Source organism: Parus major, chromosome 3 (genome assembly GCF_001522545.3).
Source record: "Parus major isolate Abel chromosome 3, Parus_major1.1, whole genome shotgun sequence".
Taxonomy (NCBI): Eukaryota; Metazoa; Chordata; class Aves; order Passeriformes; family Paridae; genus Parus; species Parus major.
Genome location: NC_031770.1, coordinates 97920045 through 97945121, shown reverse-complemented (window position 1 = coordinate 97945121; position 25077 = coordinate 97920045). Strand labels below are relative to the sequence as shown.

Below are 25077 nucleotides of genomic sequence, written 5' to 3'. Positions count from 1 at the left end.
TATTAACACACATTTTATGTAAGTTCATTTGACTTATATAAGCAAAAGCATAAATTACCAAAATAGATGGGAGAAAAATAAGCTTCTTAGTAACTTTTCTCCCCTCTGAAAATAAGCATATAGTAAATCAATCTTACCAAAGTAGTTCCATTAAATTGTTAGCATATTCTACTGTGTATAATTTTTGTGAAATAATAAGTAAAAATGAAAGCATAAAACATTATCTTAAATATTCTCATGAGACAAAGAATTTTTACCAATTAGAAATATGCTTAATTGAGTCACCTTGTGCTCCACAGTCACAACAAACATCATTTCCAGTCATCCTCTGGACTTCTGATATAATTTCTTTTGTCAGTTCCTGGACAATATTATTTTCTCCTGTGTTATCATCTCCTTTGAATGCATTATTTAAAGCTTCCTCTTTGCTGTTTTGTAGCACAGATGTCCATCTAAAATGGCAGCAACATTTTGCTATTAAGTGTTATGGCACTTCTGAAGTTCAAAGTAAGTCTCAGTAGATCACTAGTGTCAAAAATAAAATTAGCAAAGTAACTCACATTTGACATTCCTGTTCATCCTCTGCTTGAAAGTGGTATGTTCTGTCGTCTGCACAATAAATAATTCACATACTGATTAAAAAAGTTATTGAAAAACTCATCTTGCAGAAATCTCTCAATGAAATCTAATTGATTCCTGAGGTCTCTGTTCTCATCACTGGAGTATGTTTACAGACTAAAAGTCTATTTAAGAAGTTTGACCTTGCTACCTACAGTTCATCTATGATTACATCCATGTTTACACAGGGTGGCTTGTTGCATTTTAAACAGAAGCTGCTTTCTTCAGTGCTGTGCTTTTATCACACGAGCAGCAGCATGGCAAAGGAAATGTTCCATGTTATGGATATAACCTCACTAATCACAAGCATAAAGTTCTGCTGGGAGGGAGGGGAGTAAAATATAGAGTCTATGTTTGAGTTTATCTGTGTATGTAAGAAAGACTTTAAGTGTTCAAATGAGCTCTTAAAAGCCAGTAATCAAAACTTCAAAAAAAATCTGCCAGACACAAAGTCCAAACTACAATGAGCATGAGCCCCAAGCTGTTTCAATTTTTAAGTTCACAATTTTCATTTTTTTACTTTACTACTTTTCTAATTCTAAACATTTTTATCATAGTGTACTACTAAAGAAAAAGGCATAACACATTTTAAGCCTATGGAGGATAAAATATGATACAGTTTAATGACTGAGCTGGAGTGAGAATAGTTGATGAGAATAACAGGTGAAGCTACTGGCAAAAATATTCTAAGATGAAAATTTCTAAAGTTTGAAAAATATTCAGGCTAAAAGGTATTAAAAGATAGCTTCAAGCATGGAAAATATTAAGACAGTGAAGATATATGAAAGAACAGAAAGGAAAGTGCTACATTAAGAGAACTTATCTTGCCACGATACAGCAATTTGTATTTTGTAAAGAACAAGGAATATTTTTAACTCTAGAGTAAAATGAAGTGAAAAAGTTTTCTGGAGAAGGCTAAGAGGCCAGTTATGCCTTTTCAAGTGTGTGGTAACATTGCTATAAGCTGATACTGGGCAAAACATGCCATGGTCATCAACAAAGAAAGTGCAAAATGAAACAGGGAAGCCCAGTTGCTTGAGCAGAAATGTGCTGTGTGTTGTATGCTGCACACAGGCATTTGAGTCTATTCACACAAGCAGCACAGCTTACATTTACAAATGCAGAAGAACTTTATGCTTCAATAAAGGAACAAATGAGGAATGCATTTATATTCTTCTGCCCAGCTAATTTGAGATACACATTTCAGTAAAACATCCTAATGAAAAAACAAAGGAAACATTCTACTAAACAATTTCATATCATCCCATTCTGATCCAAAAATGACTCAGTTTTGGTGGGTTTAACATGGAGATTCTTTATGTCACCTTTTTATCTCTTATGAGATAATAAAACCAGAAAATGTTTTTAATATTTTCTTCACAGTTGCATAGCAACCACCAGACTTAAATTTTAAAAAGTTTTACAAGTATCATTTGATCTTGTGCAAAAGTTGTAACTTTTCAAGATGATCAGCTAGGACATTTTCAGTATGAGAAGTAATGTCATGGCAAAAAAAAAAAATAGTTTACTGTAAGACAGCAGAAAATTAAACAGAAAAAAGAAGTGAAGAGAGCTTTTAAAAACAAGTAGTTTTCAAAAAAAACAGTCACAGTTAGTTGGATTATGCTAAAATAACTGAAAGGTCAAATTGTCATAGGAAGGGATTTTGTAAAGGGAAGCATTCTACAATGACAAAAATGCTCTAGTGGATTACTGACACATCTATAGAAGTAATGCAAAATTCTGCTATCAGCTGCAAGTAAAAAGACCTGAACAACAAACCTACGTGATATGAGGTCAAAACACTTTTTCTCCTCTGGATTTGTTTTCACTTGGCAGGTTAACAGATTGAGCTTTGCTGGAGGTCGGTTAGCCTATTTGAAGATAAAACATACATATTTTAGTATATCCCTATTGACCGAAGCCTGCAGACTGAAAGCACAGGAAAACACCCCACTGGCCAAAAAGACTTGACAAATGGCTGCTAAACTTTTAAGGACCCCAGGTTTTCATTGATGCTTTCTTCTGCATCACAGTTCATAAGCTACTTTTATTTGACTGTTTTGTTTACTGGTAACTGGATTCACACTAGAATTTTGAAAGGAAGAAGGGTAGAATCTCTTCAATTACCACTAACCAGAAACACTTACCTGGAGGAACTGGGTACAAAAATGAGACGGGGTCATCCTTATGTTTAATCCCCTAACACTCAGATTTAGTTTTAAAAAATTACTTGTTTAATTTTCAATAATTAATTATTTTGTCTCCTGCTAATGTCTTTAAGGGGTCCCCAGATTAACCAGTTAAGAACAGATGCTGAATTTTTAAATCAGTAAAGGGAACCAAGTGAAGGAAAATAAGAAGTTTTCACAGAGAAGTCTTGCAGCAAACATATAAAAATAAACTGAACTAGGTGATTACTTAAAAAACTAGTGAAATAATGTATATTTGATAATGATAAATATTTATAAGTCAAGTTCCTCTCAGCTATTCAGTTTCTTTTTAAATAAAAAGTGACAGAGTTCTACTAAGAGCAAGATTCACAAAGAATCTGCATTTTGAAAGTCTCAAAGGCTACAAAGACTTTTCAAACAGCACCTCTGCACTCTTCTTTCCCTTAACCTACCTGAGCTACAGACCTGGGGTAAGACTTAGAAAGACTTGTTTGCAACCTTGATTTGAGGAATGGTTTTCATTTCTTACAATTGATAACTAGTTTCGTTCTTCTTTTAGAATAATTAAATCAGAATGTAGATTTAACTAGTCAGCCTTTGCTCTAGACAATATTGTCTAAAAACCAGTAATTTAAACCATTAGGAAAGGACTATTATAAGGATAGCAATATTCACAAACACATAACCACACTTATTGTTGCATTCTAACAGTATTAATAGACTAAGTTGCTAAAATAAGATTTAAACATCTAAAAGAAACTATTACGAAGTGAAGCTGTACTATCACATAATGTCATTAACTTGCAATGAATCATAAGAAATGTAGACATTCTCACAATCTCATCTAAATTTATTGATGAAAACATTTAATTAAAAAAAAAAAACCAAGGGACAAGTCAAAATATTACAGATTCCCTTGAAACAATCTGATAAAACAATGTAGCTGGCCAAAAAGAACAGTTTCATCATAGCTGAGGACCAGTTAAAAAAAATCAAAACTATGTGCAAACATAAGCAAGGAAACAATTATGTATTTTTTCCTGTTAGGAAAAAAAAAAAGCATGGTGTCCTTGAGAAATAGCAGGCTCATGCTTTGCCCAGCATAAGCAGCAGACAAAACAAAGTCATGCAAGCTTTGAAATAATAAACCTGCAGGTCACTTGCTGGGCAATGTAAAACAAATTATACCCAAGAGAGGCTTTGGAGGCAGCAAGATGACAATTTATTGACAATTGCATTGTATTCTCTGCCTAATAAATAGCTTTTCAAATTCCAGGCTTCCTTTTAGTAATAAAAGTGCATACAGTTTTAATTATTTAGTTATAAATTATATATAAATGCATAAAAATATTTATAAATTATTAATTATATAGACACTGGGTTACTCATATATATCTTTCTCACAGGCTCTATCAGAATGTAAAAATGCAATTCGTGTTTAAGAGAAGATCCCCTTGCCCCAGGACTTTGGATCTGAAGTGCATTTGGGATCTAATTAGTTTTCTTTAATTTATGAAATATGAAGCTGTAAATGAACGCAGTAAAATTCTTCAGAGAGGTCTGAAGGACCTATGCACACAGGACTTGTCCCTCTGGACAGGAGAATGCAGCAGAAGAACTCAGTATCACAATCTGAGAACCCAAAGAAATGGCTGTGACAACAACATATCCTGGGCCAATATGCTGATCTTGGAATCTGTACATATTCTTGAGCTTTTATCTGAAGAACTCCTAACCTGATGTCAGCATTAAGAAGAATATTAAAAACCCTGTGCAGGTGGCTGATAGCACCTCATCCATGTTTCCATCCTGCAGCCGAAATACCTGGCCCGTGACTGCTGCTTTTGGACAGCACACTTCCACCACATGGCCAGTGCTGCCTGGGGAGAAGTTGAAGCTTAAAGACAAAGGGAAGTAAGGCTGTGTGAGGGAAGGGAGATAAGGCTCCTTAGCTACACTGATTCAGACACTTGGCAGGATTAAGATACACTAGACATGGAAAAGACTAATAACTGTAACTATTACACTACTTGTTTGAAACCTCTAAGATTCACTTTCCTGATCGAGTCTCTGATTAGATAATTAGATTTCAGATTACTGCTGAGTTTTTGGACACCCAAGTTAACATGCCAACACCCTGAAAACTGCTGCCACCTTCATGTCATACACAGACCTGATCATCAACTGGTGTTCCTTCCTGCAGAAATGGCAAACATCTGTCTAGCAAAACTGACTTATAAACTGTTCTAGCAACAAACAGAAGAGTAGGAATCAAAACCTTAGGTGTCTGAGACAATACATGAGATATAGAGCTGATTTTACAAAAGGCATGAGCAAATATGTCCACTTAACAGGCTGGCTGGCTGATTTCATCATGCATTTTTTCTGGATTTTAGTGATCAACTTCAGAATAAAATGATGAAATATGATTGTTCTGCCTTCAGATCATCCTTTTAATCATCATGGTGAAGTTTTCAGCAGTAAAGAAAAAAGAACAAAAGAAAGATTCAATAAAGAGTCTCTCTTATATTCTTTTCTTTTCAACCAACCGGTGAAAATTCTTTAAACACAAATCCAGCTTTGAGGAGTCCAAAATTTCTGAAATATTTTTGCCTTGTGACTTCTTGATCTGGAAAGGACTTGGGAATTCCTAATTACATGTTTCAATTTTCTATCATTGTTTTTTCATTCACGTACATTAAATGTACAAATGCTGATTTCTTTGAAGCTATTAGTTGTCTAAAAGTATAACTTCTGCACATATGCCAATGCAGGCAGGCACATACAGGGTCAGCTGGGTGACTGACAGAGAACCAAACATATTCTCTTCATCCATCAGAGCACTTGGCAGGCAAGTTTAAGCACCTGCAATTGCTTAAAGATATCTGTTCTAGAGGCTAACAAAGCAGTCCCTCATAAAGGGTACATGACCAAAGAAGAGAAATTCATGAAGAATACTTAGCCCTTAAAGGAGAAGTATTCACAAATTTGCACTTGATAAAGAATGCAAAACTGACAATTGAATTTCTGAGATTTTGATAAACTGCTGGGATGAGAGAACAACATATTATATTTCAGAGACCAGGAGATACCAGCCCTGAGAAGCTTGGAAACAAATGTCATTCCTTCCAATTTCTCAGAAGACATTCAGAGCAGTCTAGAAAACTTTTATCAAACAAAATCACTTCTATCTGTTTCAGTGTCTGTGAAATATACATTATTTTTTTACATAATTGTCATTGATACATAAGGGGGAAGTGAGCAAGTAAGTGAAAAATACCTTTTAGGAGTATATTTTAAAACAAGAAGGGACTTTTCCAATGTTGTAATATCAAAACATCGAGACCAAACCCGTAAAACACACCTATCTAAATTCACATTTGAATATCTGCCTTAGGAACTGATTTCCAGCTACGGCTCCACTGATTTCAGTGGGAACTTACTGCTTCTAAAAATGCCAGACCATCTGGTAGACAGCTTATAAAAAGAGAAAAAAAAACAGTATTTTGATAGACTCTGTCACCATTCTTGCAAGTGGAAGTTTTCAAATTCTGCTCCACAAGTGGATTTTTCAGCCTCTGCCAGCTCTGAATTTTCCCAACTACATTCCTACTGGTACCAGTAGGGCATGTCCAACATCAAGCACAATCACAGCACAAGGAGACACCAGCATAGAACATACCAAAAGACTTTTCTCCAACAAAGACACACTCCTACACACCCAAATGAGAAGAGGCATAAACAAGTGGACAATTCCAAAGCCATAGTAATGACTCTGCTTTGCAGGCCTGACTTAACACTCATCCTTAACTCCTGATTATCAATTCTGAAGGCAGCAGCTTGTGGTTAGATGTACAAATGAGAGATTGATTCACTTAAGCTGCCAGGGTCAACTTGTAGTCATAGCAACAGGCATAACAGGATGAAGAACAGAACAGTTCATAATAGGACCAAGAAACAGGACTGTTCATTACACCAAGAACGGGGAAATACTGTCACTGAGTTATTTTTTGCCTCAAGAAACTTTCTTAAAAGTTTTGAGAAAACAATATAAAAAACATTACAGAAAAGCAAAACCAAGTTGAAGTCAAAGTGCAAAAGTCCAAACCATGAGAACAGAAAGTTTTAAAATTTTAACAAATGCTTAATAATTATAGTTAATGTATTCAAATATTGGTAGCAGTAATAAAGGAATTTGGAATTTGGAATTTGTAACTCTGTTTCCTATCATTCTGGTAGAAGCTGTTTTTAGACTTGATTTTCCCCAACAGCTACTCCTAAGGAGCTAACAGACTACCATCCAGCAGCATACCTAGGAGAGAAAAGCAATTCAGCATACTTTTAGTTTATCTTGCAAATATGAAGAGCTGTTTAACTCATATCTAAAAAGTGGCTTAATGCCCAGCCATACCTTAAAAAAAGAAAAAAGTTAGAATTTGTATTTAAGAAAATACAAACATTTACACAAACTGAGTCACTAAAAAAGCCTTTTGTTCCCATTAACAGTAATGAACATTAAAATAGCGGTATTTTTAGACACTGTATTTCTTGATATATTTCTAAAAGGCTGCCTTAAAAATATATCCCTCATATTTAAAACACTGCATCACAAATCTAGCTAATTCCAAAACATAAATATAGACCAGCATAGCCTTTCTGTATTAGCAACCATGTACATAAAATACTGTAAACAAATACTTACTGTACCATGGGAAATTGTAAGAAAACCATTTTTAACTGAGCACTTCCTTTTCTGCCACACTTTTCTGATTCTATTTTAAAGGGGGGAAAAAAGAAAAAATGTTTCAAACATATTTTGTATTATATTGCTTGAGCTCTTAGGATGTAATATTTCTCCCAGCAAACTCCAGCAGTACTTACCCATCACTTTTCTTGTACAGACTGCCACTCCGCTCAGTGCCATGTTCCTTGTTTCCCTGAGGCTGATGTAAACTGTAAGCTGTACTCTGACGGATTTGAGAATCCTGAAATAATCAGCAGCAACTTGTGATGCATTCCAGACTTTCAACCCAACTACCCCCCCATTAATGAGATTCAGAGCTTTTCCCTCCTGCTCTAATCCAACAGGCCAAATGAAACACACTTTTTCTCCTCAATGAGAGAGAACAAGATCCATTTCTTTTTTCGGAGGGCACAAAAAACATTTGAGAAGTATCCATTATCAACACCTGGCAAAATTTTTTGTGTGCTTTTATTGAGGTTTACTCTTGGCCTTAATATATGGGGGTTTTAACCCAAAACTTAATTGAGCAGTGGATTTTAAAACTCATGTAAACACTGCAAGGTACAAACACCAAAGACTATTATTACCTGCAATTGCTAGTGCACTCTTCCATTGAAAAAATAATTACATACATCAATTTGAAGAAGTGATTTTCTTTGCGGAAACTGAGTCAAGTTATTGTCTGAAAAGCAGAAGAGTCCTCCTGGAAACATAGTTCAGGAGTCATACAGGAAAACTGAAAAGTCATTTCCAAAAAAGAATAATTTAAAGCAAAATATGTGGAAGAAAGTACAGTTCTGAGACAGGAAGAGACAAGGATTAATTGTCACGTCTCACTGCTCTCAGAACTACCTAGAGGCAGGACCCACTGCTGCCAGAGTCCAACTTCTTAAAAAACAAGTACCTGAAAATGAGGAATCTTGTGTCACACCATATTAGCAGCAGTAACATGACAGAATGGGCTTTTAAATGCACACAGTAACAATGACTATTACTTAAAATTTTCATTTTTTTATTTTCTACTGTTATTGCTCTATGGACACAATTACTCTTGTGCTATATATGGCATATAATACAAGTACAGTAAGGAAAAGATACAAAGCAGCTCACTTACATGACTGTGAGCTATTCTAAACATGATGGTAGGGACAGAGCTCCCACCTACACCCCTGTTCAGAGAACTTAGGACTCCACACCTCCAAGCTGCAGGATTTCAGGTTCATCCTGAATACACTGCTGAAGCTCAGCGGTTCTGAGAGCCATGACCTGAGCTCCACACAGGCTGCAGCACTCCTTGGTGTTCCTTTTCAAGGGAAGCAACCTGTGCCCTCTCCCTGCCTCTCAGCAAGTGATCCAGGAAGCCATACCAGGTGGCTACAACATCATCTGAGCCTTTTAAAGGCCCTAAAGAACTACCACTTATCTGTCTGTGCCTGAAAAAACATCTCTTCAGATTTAAACCAGTCTACTTATCGTTCCTTTCTAGTTTGTTTACATAGAATTATTTGGTTTTGCACTCTGCACAACATAAAGCCAGGACACCATTATTAAAATATTCCTGTCACTCATTAAAAACCACTGCACGCCTACATTTACTGACTTTTGAAGAAAATCTGATCTGACACTGTCTATTGTGCACTACCAATGCCTTGATCTCTGCCTCCCATTAGGCAGTAAAGGAACTCCATTCCCAAGATTACAGGCCTGACAGGAAATTAATTTCAGTTCTCCCCTTTCTCAATTATGTAAAGATTACTGATGACCTCCAACACCTGCTCATAGCACCATTCCCATTACTTTAGTCTGTGCTGCTACTTTCTGTGCATTATTTTCTGCCTCATTTCAGCTACCTCCCTTCATCTGTTTATGCTCAGCTGCTGTGTTTGGCCAAACTGGCAAACCAATGATACTTCCTGCCTTATTTCAGAAGGAGAGGAAGCTGCAGCAGCTGACGTGTACTTCCACACATTCATGACTATGAACAGTATCTAAAAAATTTAATACAATTTCATGAAAAGATTTTAAGGACAAACATATTGTCCATGTTAAATTCTCAGTTCAGGTCATGTCCAGATCAATACTGTCCAATGCGATTACCAAATTTTGGTTTTCCACAGCTATCTGACAAAAAGTTCATGATTTTGATCCAGCTCCTAAGAGAAGAAAACCACTCCACAAATCACCACCACAATTTACATCCTTCCTTTCAGCACACCTTTTCCATAAGCAGGCTCCCCAAGGATCTTCCCTTATTTCTGGTTTGCATACTGCACAAAACAGAGATACAAATCACAGATAACAGGGTCAGACCCAACAGCCTCATTGGAGGAGTAGAAACAACGTACACTACCTATGGGAGGAAACAGATCACCACAGGATAGAGAGCACACACCTAGTGCAGAGTATTGCCATTTTAAGCATATCTTGAACATAACAATATCAGAACAGGCTGAAGTACACAAGCCTAAGGAAGTGAACTTTGACTACTTTATCAACTTTGAAATGCAGATAGGCTTATAAAAAAGAGGTAAGCCATTTAAAATTTGCAGCATGCTCTTAGTGAATCATTTCCCTGACCATAGAAAGGTTTGAAATTCTTTCTTCCAAAGCCTATAAACATATACTGACACCTAAGTCAAGCTGAACAGCAGAGCTAAAAACAAAATAAATGTGAAAACAGTATTCTCTGAAGATGATCTGTGACTACTGGTAAGAGATATTCTAAGATCCTATTTATCAGCCCAACTACACGAACACAGCAGAACTTTACATACATGGTGCTTCAATCTATACACAAATACTTTTGGCTAGCCAAAGTAGGAGCAGGACTTTTAGGGATTTTTAGGAGTGTTTAGATCACTCCAATTTGTAGAGCTGCCAAAAAATGTTCTTATGACTCTCCCAGAGTCTGAGATTCTGTGATACTTGCAGAATCATTGCCACGAGTATGTTCCAGAGATCCACCTCTTACCTATCCCATCCCTATCCCTATTACAGGCCCACAGAGTCTCCAAAAGAAGTATCTATCAGAATCCCCTATAGCAAAAGCTACCATAATTTTTGTCAATAAACACATTTATCCTATTTTGCAGTGGCCTAAATAGATTACAGGTTCTACCAAAGAAGTAGAAACAAATCTAAACTCTACAGTCACAGGAGGTGACCTCACCCAAGGTCATGGGAACAAGAGCAGTTAGGGCAATGCAACTCCAAGGTTGAGTCTGAAACTTGCAGAACTTCTACATTTGAAAAATAAAAGATTAAAAATTATGAAGGTGTACACAAAATGACATTTCAAACAGAAGTTTCAACACAAACCAGGTTTGAAGAAGTTGTGTGCAGGAAGAAACTGTGCATAGAGGCACAACAAAAAAAGGTTCACTAAGAGTGCTTGTATGTGTTCAATTTTTTAAACACAACAGGAACAATATTTGTCAACATTCTATCACTTCATACATGAAGTCCATTTTAATTAAAAATACATATATCTTCAAAATTTTGCGAGAACATCAAATCAAGCAACTGGATTTAATTTCCAAAAGAAAGTACAAAGAAAATCACCAATTTGTCTTAAAACAATTTTCTTTCCCAAGAAAAATCTGATAAATTTTTTGATAATGTTTTTTGTTGTTGTGGTTTGATTTTTTGGGTTGGTTTTTATTTTTTTGGTAATAAAAGATACCAAAGAGGAGAAAGAACCAGGCTTTTCACGCCAACAGACAAAAGCTAAGAATGAAAATCCAGTTTCTTGAAATCTGAATGGAAATCATGCCACTATTTTCATTAAAACATAGTAACACTTACTCTCCTAGACTTCGGTCACAAAATGTAAATGCATTTCAGGAAGGAAAAAGAAATCAGTTATAGTAAAGAAAATTACAGTGCAACAAGAATAATATTAGTGGGTTGTACAGTAAATGATATAAGAACTCTTTGGTATCTCACTGATTAATTGATGTTTTCAAAAAGCTTTAAAAATAATTATAGTAATTCTCATGCTCTGCAGGTAAGCATCTGTATCTAAATTTGAAGAATTAATAAATAATGACTATAGCATAAAGCACTTTTTATACTTGTATTTTTAAATGTCACAAACCCAGAAGAAATAATAAATTCATGTGCATTATTAATTTTTGAGTCTGTGAAAAAAATGTGTACTTGTCACATCTTCCATATATATTTAATATCAGTATCACTGATAGACATTGACAGCAACCATGAAAGCCAACTACTTCTGCTATGTCTCTTGATCACAAACCCAGTTGAAAGAGGACACCTGCTAACACACCCTAAACAGCAATGGCTCCTTCTTGGGCGAGGTCAATCAATGGCTAACTCAAAGCAGTCACCATCTCCATGAGGTTCCCTAGTGTCTCATTTTACCAAGCTCAAATCTGGAAGTTTTTGGCAAATCAGTGAATCCTGAATGCCAGGCAGAATCTAAGGAAGCGCCTGCTGACCTTATGGGACTTTGTACATAATGGTCATTATCACAAACTTCCCAAGGTAACGAAGTGAAGAGTGTTTGAGACTGTCCCAAATGCCTATCAGCAAGTCACAGAATCACATGGGTTTGGGCTGGGAGGGGCCTTTAGAGATCATCAAGTTCAACCCCCAGCTGTGGGTAAGGATTTCTTTCACTAAGTTACATTGCTCAACAACCATCATCTGTCACCAGCCAGGAGTCACCATAACTTTTATGAGAAGATCAAAGCAAGACCGGAAAAAATCAAGGAAATCTGAGCTCTGTAGACTAAACTATTTTATTGTGATCCCTCTCAGAATCTGAAAAGGGGGATGGGGTTCATTCATCACTTACTCATGGCCCAGCAGCCACACAAAGGAAGCTGGCTGGCATTTATTTACATGAAGAGAAGGCACTAGCAATCTGAAAACAAAAATAGACCTAATGTTTAGGATTACATATACAAAAGATGCTTACTTCCTGATCAGAGTTTGAAACTACTCCAGAATTCGTTAAATCTAATGGCAATTGTAATTGGAACTCAAAAAATACTTATTAGGTTGCCAAACTGATCCAGCTCTTGCACATCTGAACACTAGCATTTTACAGCTGAGTAGCAAACTTGTCATTTTTGCAGATGATGACAGAGGTGATTTGGGATTTGAAGTTCAGTTTTGCATAATCATTATAGAGTTTGGAATAATATTGTGAGATAAGGTTCTATGAATAGGGTCTTCTTGATACTGCCCAAGATTTTTGTTCTCAGTTTGAGCAACATTGCACCATCTGAAGTATTTTACAATACTGGTAACAAAAAGAAATTATTTTTCAGTAAGTCTCATATTTTTAGTGGGCATTCATTTTTTTCTAAAAATGTCTTTGTCAGAAACATTCAACATCAGCATCAAAATAAAGATGAATGAACAATAGGAATTAAATGTCTGATAAAAGTTAAAAATCAAGTTATTTTAATATTAACATTACAAGTAATTAAAATAGGTATTTCCAAGTTAAACCACCTTATATGCTCACCTCTTTCTGATCTACTTGGAGTGCTGATTTTAAAATATCTCTGAGCTGTGTTAATTGTCGTCGTTCCTCATCTTGTGCTTGTTTAATCTTGAATGAAGGAAAACACAGGTTAAAAAAACTTTTTTTAATTTTCAATGTAGGTCTTTCAAATTTGCTGCTTAATTGGTTCATTTTTTGAGAAATATTCAGCAAGAATGAAAGGAAAGAGAAAAGATAATGTGATCTGTTTATTTTCCCTTGTATCTTCAGAAAACATGATAATGGTTAGGATATGGACGGGTTAAGACTTTGATATTGCCTCACAATGCTCTTGCTTCTTTGTGTTCCATTTGAAACCACGTGTTATTTTCCACTTAATAAACACTTTAGAGCAAAGGCTGTTTTCATAGCATTTTACACAGTGAGGTCCTGAACTGAAACAAAGCCTTCTGAAAGTCATATTAAAGCAAGATTTTACCAACAATCTACTCTAAACCTTAAATACTGACTATTAGAGCAGTCAAGCAACCTGAACCAAAACAATCATGCTTCTACTGTAAAAATTTTAATTTACCACATAAATATGAAATGTTGCTACTCACTGTATAAAGATCTGTTGAGAGTGTCTCGATTGAAGGTTTGAGACTTTCAACTGCTTTTAACCCATCCTGAAAGAAACTTAAAAAGAAAAGCAGAAATCAAGCTGTTATGAAACTCTACTTTGTATTTTCAGCCTAAAAAGTTGCCAAAGAAAGACATGCATATTATTATGCAGTGCCATAAACTTCAAAACAGTAAACTTTTTTTTAATCTATCTTTGACTGATCCACCTCTTTATTTCCATCATAGCTTATTTTAACATGCAAAATCCCCAATTAGATTCAGAACAGCCACATAAATGTTCCTCATTCTCACCCCAAGTACAAGTTCTCATCACACTTTGTGAAGGCCCAGAACATAAAAGATTCATTTGAAGAACAGCAAAAGCTCTGGTAGATATAAAATAATTGTGATTTCTTGAAGCCACATTATTTTATGTCTGATGCAATCTTTTTACTGAAGGAAAACCCCTTTGCTTCCCAAGTACTAATTATGGTCTATATGCAAGCTGAATATGCTACATCTTTCTGTAGTACATGAATTTTGTGTTGGCAGAGTAATGCCATTTATGCCAAGTATTCCAGTTCTTAAAAAAAATAATTTGAGATTTAAAAAATAAATTAAGAAATCACAGTTACATGCATATTTGATTAAATATTGCTGCACTCTTTGCAACATAAAATATTTTCACTCTGGGAAGCAGTCATTAAAGTGACAACACAACACAGCATTTACATTGCTAAAATTTTATTAAATGTACAGAACAGATTAATGACACACTACAAGTTAAACTGATTTTAAAAGCAACTCAGCTATTTAAGGAAAAAACACAAAGATGCAGACTGGTGTTTTAAGATGATTTCAACAGGTTAGCAGTGGCTCTGTCAAGTTTATAGCTGTGACTTCATTGCTACATAACGGACTTGTAACACTATCATAACATGTATATAGTTCTCATTCTAATGAAAACTATGTGTTTTACTACTGGATCCTCCTCCAATAAACTAGAAAAAGAGGGACTCTTTCAATATAGTTTTATTCCACTACTTATGCAACTTATTTTTCTTGAGAACAAATTAATTTAGATCATTGTTAGATACACTCAAAGAAGTCCATCAAAACTAACAGACCACTAAGTAATAGATCAAACTAAAAGCCGTGTTTCAAGAGCAGTTTATAAACAAATTATTGTTTGGTATTCCTTTGGAACATACAATTATATTCAATGTAACAAGCTCAACCTCATTACATGTTTCAGAACATAGTAACAAATGCTATGACCAATCTGACAAAAGCAATCTGTCAAAAGACATCATTACGAACAGCTGAATTTTAAAATTTATTTTGAAAATTCTAGAGAAGTGTTATGTGATGTCAAAAGTTGAAAACAAAACATTGTTCTACTTAGTGTAAAGAAAAGTAAAACATACTTGCACTGAGCATGAAAATACTTGATCAAGTTCTGAAGCAAGTCCACTCCTTTTTTAATCTTGATTTCATTGACTTTCAGCAAGTACTGTTAAAACAGCAATTCACAAAACAAATTACTTATTACTGCTATGGGTTGGTTTTTTTAACACTGTATTTTCAGTTAAATTTCAACAAGTTTTAACAGTCACAGGTTTACAAAACCTAAAAGAAAATGCAGCAAAAAGTGTCTTCAAGAGTTAAATCACACAAAAAAAGTCTTGTCACTGCTGACTTTTGCTATTCTGTGAGGATATTTCACTATGATTTGTTCAGATTGTTAGAATATCTTTTGGGGCTCCTAAGGAAAGCCTCTGTTAAAAAAAGCATGGAAGGGTTTATGGAGTACGTTTAGGAACCCATTCATACATCTAGCAGCACATCTAAAAATGTATCTCACTAGTTGTTAAATTCATTGCTAAACAGATGTCATTAAAGAGGAAAGCAGTTTGCTTAAAAAAAAAGCAAGGAATTATTTTAAAAAAAAATGAAAATCTGCCTGTTGACTTTATCATTCTCTTTATCAAATCCTTATACATGATAATTAAAACAAATTGTTGTTTAGCAAGAGATTTTTCAAAGAATCTGCTGTCAAGTGCAAAACAAGTGTAATTACTGTCCTTTTGCATAAGGCAGAATCAACGTCCACATTAAGTGGTAGCTCCTCCCATGAACACTATAGCATAAAAAATGTCAGCCATGCAAGCAGAAGTTTGATTGATTAAATATCAAAGTCCTTAAATGTCCATTAAATGACAACATATCTGAACCTCAACTTATACAGTGACCTCCAAGCAAAGGAGAATGTCTTCTTAATGATGCTCTAATGCATCTGGGTTTCCCCTTCTCACAGTACACACTAAATGTTTTAAATCAACTAAAGTAAAGCAGCATCCAAGTGCCAGCTTCCAATGTTGCAGCTTCTCATGCTGGTTCAGGTGAACAAATGATGAGCCTAAATGTAGACATGTGCACTGGATAGTGGTTAGTTACAACAATCACCTTTCCAACTCCTGTTGATTTAAAATGGAGCTCTAGGCATTTGGTATTCAGCTCACTTTCACAATTTATAGAGAACTAGTCTTACTTATGATAAAACTTCAATATGTCACCCTTCTGGCTTACTATCAAAACAAAACCAAAGTACTCTTTCACGACTATTCAGAGGTAACCGAGTATAAACTTCTTTTCCTCAAAACCAGAAGAAATACAGGATACACCTCAGTTATTCCACATTTAAGGTAATTTGATTGAATTTCGGAGACTTCACCCTTCATTATCACTACAACTGACTAAAGTGAACTCTTCCTTTATTGTGACACAGCAAGAGAGAAGCATCTGTTCACAGTTCTTTCTTAGGAAGAATACAGATGGGCAATTAGCTGACAACATCCATATGTTTATTTGTTACTCAAATCCCTATATCAGTTTTAAACATTTTAGTCTGATTCTGTATAGGAATGTGAAGCTTTTCTCCTACTTATGAGTGCGTGCATTTACCTAAAGTAATATTCAGGACAAGTACAGTTATGCTATGCTGGCATATGAGTCAAATTAGCTATCATTATCACAGGAAAGGCAGTAGAAACACCCATGGTGTATTTTTGGGCTAATGTGTACTAAAAAAGAACACAGCAATTTGAATTCCCAACCACAGAACCAGACATATCCTTAAATGAATTGAACCAAAAATATTCACATAAGATTTAGCATACTGCAAAATCACAGATATTTTGAAGTAGAAACATTCTGAAACAACTTGAAAGACAACTGGATTCCATCCTGCACTAACCCCGCAGTGTACGAGACTAGAGCCTCTCCTCCTAATAATGCAACAGCTGTCAGCACAGGGAACAATTCAGAAAATGACCAAGGCCTTAAAATAACTTCCAGTGAAGTAGTGTGAAGACTTATTTATTACAATCTCTTAGTGTTTTATTTGCATTAATTTACCTATTAAGTGAAATTAGAAAATATCTAAATTCCCTGCAAAGCTTGCTCATCAGGATAATTAAAAAATGTGTCTTCATTAATGCAGTCAACAAATAAGTTGACATTTCCCTTTAATTCACAGCTAATCTTAAACAACTGCATTTTTCAAATTTTCCTAAAAACAGCAGCAGAACAATAATAATTTCACACTGAATCTTACCTCACACATCTGTAACTGGAAGAACCTTCTTTCTTTCTCCATCTCTTCTGCAATTTCAGCTCCACTTATTTCTGTACGAATCATCCCATGTAGCTTAGCATGCTCCTTTTTCTCCTTCTCTATTTTTGTACTATAAGGCAAAAGGAATCAGTCAATGAAGTGAGAAATCCACAGCATCTCAGGAAAGCAGATTATTCACAAAGTCTACTGACAGATGCGGAGCCAAACTCCTGTAGCTTTACATATGACTTACTTCCAGATCACATTTCATTTGAAATTTGACAATGACTAAAGATTAGCAATGACATACAGTAGCTGAAATATAATTAATCATGTGTTAAAGTAATGTTCTGACAGATATTCCAAAAGAAGAATCAATGAGAAGAACATACTAAGTTTTTGTTCCAAAGAAAGAAAATATAGGAAAAAATAATGAGTTTTAATTGAAAACATAGGGGGATGTTTAATCCCAACAGAGCAAACACTGGTTAACAAAGTTCAATTATGTCACCAGATTTATTGAGTCTTGCCTGTCATCAAGTCATCTTCTATATATACAGGGTTTCCTAAGCCAAAATCACAGTTGCAGTCTCTACTCGCTGCTGAGCCAGTTGGCACTGGGAATGCCGACCAGCCGGCTGTGTTGCAGACTTCAAAGTCTGCTAGACCAGCTGTCCTAATTCCCTAAAAGTTTCCATGAACATTTTCCAAGAGCTCTGAATAAAACAGGTTCTCCTACAGAATACAAATGAATAACCAGTGCCTGGCATATTCCCACAAACTCACTTGTGCATTTGTTAAAGCTATTCTCCATATTATTCCTAAATGCAGTAGCATAATTTGACAACCCAGTTAGACAAGTCTAATATAGAAATATATATAGATATATGTTAAGGAAAGAAAATACATGAGAACCTCAAAATTTAGAGCCTCAAAATTCTGAAAAGAGTTTCCTGAGGAAATGCTATACTGCTTTTGAACAAGAGGAAGCATCACACAGGAATATAGGAAGGAGGTCAGAGGAAGAAATAACACACACAACTGTCCTACCTCCTCTTGGGTAGTGAAGTGTCTCTTAGCTCTCTCTCTGAAAAGATGACATGTCTCAAGTACTCTCTTAACCTGATGTCAACATTACCCTAACAGCTTATGGGAAAATGTCTAGAAGGTCTAAGGACTTCCAGGCAACAAAACATTCTGTACTTATACTTCTCAAACATGAGGAACTGCCTCCTATTACACCTCAATCATCAAGGGAAAACAAGAATTAATTCCATTAATCCTTCCCCTCAACATTCCCATTGGGAAGCATTTTGAGCAGCAATTCAAAAAGCTCCACTGTGCTCTCAGCACAAGCAAGCACAGCAGAGCCAACCCTGTGCAGTATTCCAGCAGCCAGCACATCCAGCCAGCACTGTGCTCCTCCTCAGCCCATCACATCCCACCAGAAGCAGACATTTGGAAGGAAACTCCTCTCCTTTAAAATAAATATCCTGAAAATCTCCAGTCACCTGAATTAAAACTCAATTCCAGAATGTTCTGTTTTCATGAAGAATAAGTCAGCACTCTTACCCAATTACTACCAACTACACTATTTTGAAGGCACAGAAAACTAGAGTCCAGACATAAGAATTAACCAGACAATCTGAACAAGAAAAAATAATCATTACAAAAAAAAATCACAGAAAATTAGGAATATGCAGCTCCTTTCTAACGCATACTCTAGAAAAGTTTACATTATATCATACTTGATAGTTCTCAAACAGTCAAACCTCAGAAGAAATATCCAGGATGTTGCAGTTCTCTCAATCTCCAAATTAACCTAACAGTTCTTGAGGCCAGAGAACTCACCAACATGTGACCAGGTATGAGAAGGCTAATAAGTACTAATTACTGTTGTATAGTATTTTCATTTTTTACAGAGAATAATACTCAAGCATAAGAAAATGAGACCAACTCCAAAATCCTAGGGGTTTAGTAGCATGCCATAAGCATTCTAGTAAATAGCTAGTAAAAAAGCAATCCTAGTAAACCAAAAGACAGCTAACAATGCCAAAGAGTCAAACATTATGCACAATATCACAACATACATTGTATTCCTCCTAAAGAAAGCTAGATTTTGGTAAAAGAGTGCTCTCTACTCTTTAAAGGATAAATCATACTCCACAGGCAACAAAATAGTTAAACCAAGATGAAAATATACTGACCTCTATCAAGCAATTCAGAGAATGATACCCTTGAAGCCATTTGGTGGAGCTTCAGGCTACTTACCTTCAAAAATTCAAAAATATTCATTTTCAAAAAACCCAAATAATCTCTCAGTGACAAGTATCAGAGATACATGCCTGGTGCATTTCACATTTGCGTTTCCTCATTGCTTATGCTTTTAATATCTAGCTACATCTTCATCTTTGTAATTCAGAATTTACTCTGTTGTTTTGCCACAATAATATGCTACCTCCTGACTGATACACACAACACTTTCTTTCTAGGGAAACAAAGAATCCCCTCACAGCCGTTTCACATGGAACTGAGTGCTCTCTTCTGAGTGCTAAAGGCTGGCTCAGTGTCCTTTCCAAATGCAAGGATCAAGTTAGCTTCAAGTGTCAGTCTATTGTGACATTAACCAAATCCTTTTGGCAAAGACAGTCCTGTAACACTACACTGTGGGATTTCCAAATGTTGAAGGGTATTCAGGTTTTCCAGGCAGATCAATTAACCCAAATGAATAAGAAAATTGTGAAAACTCTGAAAAATACCCTAGAAGCAATAAGAAAGCAGCAAATGTTTTGTAATGTTGCTATTCTTGGAGCTCATGCAGCACATATCATATATACAGACTTTGCTGGCTAAGATTAAAATGTGAGCACATGTCAGTACATTTACAACACAGCTGCACACAACTAATATAAAGTGAGCTCAGATGTGTGTAACAGACAAGTAAAGCTGAAATACAGGACGAAGAATTACAACAGTGAAGTCAAAGAGATACAAAATGAATGGCCTCACCAATTCAGTTTCCAATACAAGACTATTTTTACCACTTCAATTTGAAAAGCAACCATATTTCAATATAAATTACAATTTTAATTTAAAATAAATCAATTTTGTCATTCAGATCATGGTATAAATAAGCACCAAAGACTTGTATTCATTTTCTGCCAATCAATAAGGGTAAACAATCAGAGCACCCAGTGTACATGCATGCAGCAGTAGAGAATTGGCTGGTTGGGAAGCAAGTCTGTCCTTCTCCTCCTCCATAGAGCAGCAAGCCAGGCTGAGTCTGGGTACATACATGAGAAGGTGCAGAGACTAAGAATAGCACCTGGAAGGAACACACTTGAATTGATAGCACTCTGGAAAAATAACTGCTTCTGAGGGCTATTTTGTTTGACAAAATAATATTAGACATTTTCATTTCAAATAACCTTTCTTTGTCTAGTCTTCCTTTTCAGTCTGACTCTCCTGGCTCTGTCTCTCCAGCTTTTCAATGAAAGAACCTCCATTTTATTTCACCCTACTGCCTGACAATGCTCACAGTAAAGCATGTGTCTCCTATCACTCAAGTCCTCAATGAAGTAGTTATCTTTTCCTTTTGGAAATGCTGTGAAGGTTTTCCCTTCCATACATTCTGCTCTGAATGATAAAGGGGAAGAGGGCAGAAGGAATTAAATGTGCACAGATATTTTCATAATTTCATCTATAACATCTGCAGATTCATCCAAAGACTTTTCTATTTAATTTGTAGGTAATATCTTTCAAAGTAAAAATACTTTATATGAAATCTTAGACTTTAAACAGTATATTGTGAATATGGTTACCTCGACTTCAGTAAAGTCTTTGACACTGTTTCCCACAGGATTCTTCTGGAGAAACTGGCTGCTTATGGTGTGAGCAGGTACACTGTTCACTAGGAAAAAAGAACTGTCTGAAGAGCCAGGTGCAGAGGATGGTGGTGAATGCAATTAATCCAGCTGGTGACTCGTCACTAGTGGGATTATTCCCCAGGCTTGGTGTAGGGGCCAGTCCTGATTAATATCTCTGTGGATTGCCTGGAAAAGGGGATTGAGTGCATTCCCAAGTAAGCCTTCAGATGACATTAAGCTGGGTGAGCGGGGTGGAATATGGATCTGCTGGAGGGTAGGAAGACTCTGCTGAGGGATTTGAGGCCAATGGTATGAAGTTCAATAAGGCCAAGTGCCAGGTCCCACATTTGCAACAGGCAGCACTACAGGCTGGGGACAGAGTGGCTGGAAAGCTGCCTAGTGGAAAAGGACCTTGTAGTGCTTGTCAGAAGCCAGCTGAACACAAGCCAGCATGTGCCCAGGTGGCCAAGAAGGTCAATAGCATTCTGGTCTGTATCAGTACTAGTGTGGTTAACAGGACCAGGGCAGTGATCATTCCTGTACTCTGCACCAGTGAGGCCACACTTTGAGTGCTGTGTCCACTTCTAGGCCTGTGAAAGACATTGAGGTGCTGGAGCAAGTCCAGAGAAGACCAACAGAACTGGTGAAGGGTCTGGAGCACAAGTCTGATGAGAAGTGCCTGAGGGAGCTGGGATTCTTTAGGTTGTTGAGAACAAGGCTTGGGGGGACCTTATCACTCTTTGCCTGAAAAGAGGTTTTAACAGTGAAATTTCAGTTTCTTCTCACAGGTAACTAGCAATAGGACAAAAAGCAACTGCCTCAAGTTACACCAGAGGAAGTTTTGACCGGATATTAGAAAAAGAAAAATTCTGGAAGGGGTTGTCAAGCATTGGAACAGGCTGTCCAGAGGAGTGTTTGAGTCACTGTCCCTGCAGGTACTTTGATGTGTAGATATAACACTTAGGGATGCCTTAGATGTGAACTTGGCAGCATTGCGTTTATGGTTGAATTTGAACATCTTAAAAGTATTTTCAAAGTTAAATGATAGTATTATTCTATTCTATGATTCTATGTTTAAGCAACCTTGTTTAGAACTTTCATTCTATACCATTATTTACAAGTTGTGACCTCCATTGTCATATGTACTTGCATTAAAAGTACAGAAATATGTAAGGAAAAATGGAAGAAATATGTAAGGAAAATGGCAGAAATATCTAGGAACTATGAATATCAATGATCTACTGAGTCAAGTTAGAGCTCTGAAGAAGTAAATTGAGAAATGCTTGCATAGTTTTCAGATAAAATTGTTTCATATTGTGTAAAACATGAGTTTACCAAACTGGAAATAGCATCACTTAAATAGGTATGCAGACATCTTAACAGATGACTGTATTTGAGTTTGTTCATTGACTTCAAATAGTTCAGAAACAAATCAATAATAGTTATTTCTAGATATGAGTGCTTGCATTTCTTCACAGTAATGTATTGCAAATGCCTGGATCTTAAAATGTCATAAACACATTCAAACAACTTGTTCTCTTCACACAGTTGTGCAAAAGAGACCTCACGCCCAGATTTTAAAAGGAGAATGGCAAAGGAGGAGAGGTAATCAGCCTTCCCAGAAATAGCTCATTCGTTTCCATTAAACCTTTACATTTCATAGCATTAGTACAACACTTGTTAAAGAAGGCTTCTGAAGATAATAGGCATTCACAGGCCCTAAAATAAGACAACTCTATTTTAAAAAATTTTTTTTTTTTCTTTTCAGGAAAATCAGGTTTATGTCCAGAATACAGATATATTCAGCTAAAAAAAAATATTAATAATATGCTTCAGTAAGTTTGTGCTTCTATTTCCCTGTGTAAAATTGATACAAAGTCTTTACCTCGGAATCCACCACAAGAGGACCAATCAAACTGAAGCATGTGGGCAATATCTGGCTCAGTGCCTTGCTGAATCCGATCTGTCTGCTGGGAGAATGAGCAGTTTTTATGACATGTGTACTCCTTCCCCATATGGTCCCCCGGCACTCCTGCCATTAGTGTTTAAGTACACAGGGGAAAGCAACTGGCTCGTAACAAAAAGAGCCCAATCTGAAACAGCTCTCCCGAGGGACACAGACCAGCTCTGCTGCACTGCTGTGGTGGCCAGCAGCATCTCCCAGCTCTTGTGTGGGAAACAACAACTGTAACTTAGGTCCCATGAGAAATGCACTGCATTAAGGCTTTAAAAACATTTAAAAATCTTTATGGCTCCAACTGAGTCATGTTAATGATTGATTGTGAGAAATGATAAATTATTTATGAATGTCACCTCAGGATAGTCACAATTTTTGACTGAGGTAGGTTTGCATGAAGCTATAGGTTACTTGTTCCTCATACTACCTCATTCAAAAGAAGACCCAGGGTACAAAAAAGGGATCCAGCTTCCCTCAGTTACTTGAGCTAAGATGCTCCTGAGGAAAATAGTCTGAGAAGTTAGGTGGCTACAAGGCAAAGGAAGTGCATAGTAACCAATAGTGATGGATGGTGACCCAAGAGCATCAGAATGCATCTTAACATCTCTCTCCCAAACAAGAGCTAGATACATAGCAATTTTTAAATACATTTAATTACATACAGGTAGAAGCAGCAGCTCAAAAATTGTTATGGGAATAAATCAAAGCAGATGCCATTTCTAAATTAACTTTCTTTTCAAGTAGGTCACACTTGGGTATATTTACACACTAGAGGTCATTGCAAAGGTGCAAGTAAGAGAGATGAGATAGTGTGAAAAATGAGCTTAAAATTTTTCCTTATAAAGACAGCAAACAATATGAAAACTTACTTCCCAACAAAGTACAAAAATACCACTTCATTATCTGGCACGCAGATTCACCGGTCTGTACTTGTGACAAGGAAATGCAGATGAACAATATGATGTTAAGCATATGATACAGAGACATGTGCAGAAAAGGAGCAGCCTAGCAGCCTTGAATAATTTGTTAACCCAAACAGGAAAAAAAATCAAAAACAAAACCCAGGAAGATTTTTTTAAAATAATTATTCACATATTTGAAGAAATATCACTGGAAAAGACAGCTCACTAAGCACACATCTAGAGTTGGTTTTAGGCACAATCCAAACAAGGAGCTCTCAAATGTAACAGATTGAAGAAGGCAGAGCAAACCTCTGGCTATCAGCACCAACATCCACCATTCTACTCTGGCAATACAAGCTGGGGGTGAGACTGAGGCTACCTCTCCCAGTTCCTTTGTCCTTTTTATTAAAGCAGAGAGCATGAAGGTACCACAATAAAACCCCCAAATTTCACAATTAACAATTCTTGAGGTGACTCTGCATGCACCCAGATGACCAAGACACAGCTATAAGGAAGTTTAGATCCATTCAGAACAGCCTCAGAATGAAAAGGGCTACTTTCTTAAGAAACTTCAGCAGCATGTATAATAGCAACCCAGAAAAACCTCACTGCTTTCCAATGTCCAAAAATTAGTATGAGAAAAAAGCTGACCTGAACAGGTTCAAGCTCAAATTAATGCTCCATAATGACAGCTTGTAACATCTCAATTTGTCTGGGAACTGATCTTATGCACAAGAGGTTTGACAAATCCCACAGTCCTACAGCAGGGGCAGGGGTCTCATGGAAGTTCTGAGACTGAATTTAACTCAACAAAACCATGGAAAACTGCTCTGCACCTTGGTTTAAGCATCAAAAAACAATACTCCCTAACTGACAACATTACACCATGAGAAGTAATTTCTGCTGTTGTAGAACAGCCTACAAAAAAGGCAAAAAAAGAACAGCTCATAGTTTTAAAGAATTTTCTTGTACACAGAATTCCCAAGCTCCCTATCCTGATCCTCAAGTAGATGATACTTTGGTCTTGATCAAAGTCAAGGAGTCCAACAGGCTGGACTAAGAGCTTAATACTTCAAAATACTGATGTGGAGCTTTCATCTAACCACTTAAAAAAATAGAGC

At 36.2% G+C, this 25077-nt stretch overlaps 1 protein-coding gene across 6 annotated transcripts in view; it reads right to left on the bottom strand.

The window, feature by feature from the left end:
• The window catches only part of ASAP2 (ArfGAP with SH3 domain, ankyrin repeat and PH domain 2), an 86152-nt gene that overhangs the window by 25008 nt on the left and 36067 nt on the right, over window positions 1-25077 (bottom strand). For 4 of the 6 annotated variants that reach the window (XM_015620883.3, XM_015620884.3, XM_015620888.3 and 1 more), the window contains exons 6-15: window positions 17232-17361; window positions 15043-15128; window positions 13615-13690; window positions 13034-13120; window positions 11341-11349; window positions 7674-7777; window positions 7495-7564; window positions 2405-2492; window positions 561-609; window positions 286-452 (exon numbers count right to left, since the gene is read on the bottom strand). In XM_015620883.3, coding sequence (XP_015476369.1) covers window positions 286-452; window positions 561-609; window positions 2405-2492; window positions 7495-7564; window positions 7674-7777; window positions 11341-11349; window positions 13034-13120; window positions 13615-13690; window positions 15043-15128; window positions 17232-17361 — 866 coding nt within the window. The remainder of the gene's footprint in view (window positions 1-285; window positions 453-560; window positions 610-2404; window positions 2493-7494; window positions 7565-7673; window positions 7778-11340; window positions 11350-13033; window positions 13121-13614; window positions 13691-15042; window positions 15129-17231; window positions 17362-25077) is intronic. The other 2 variants (XM_015620885.3, XM_015620889.3) reach the window with 1 other exon arrangement.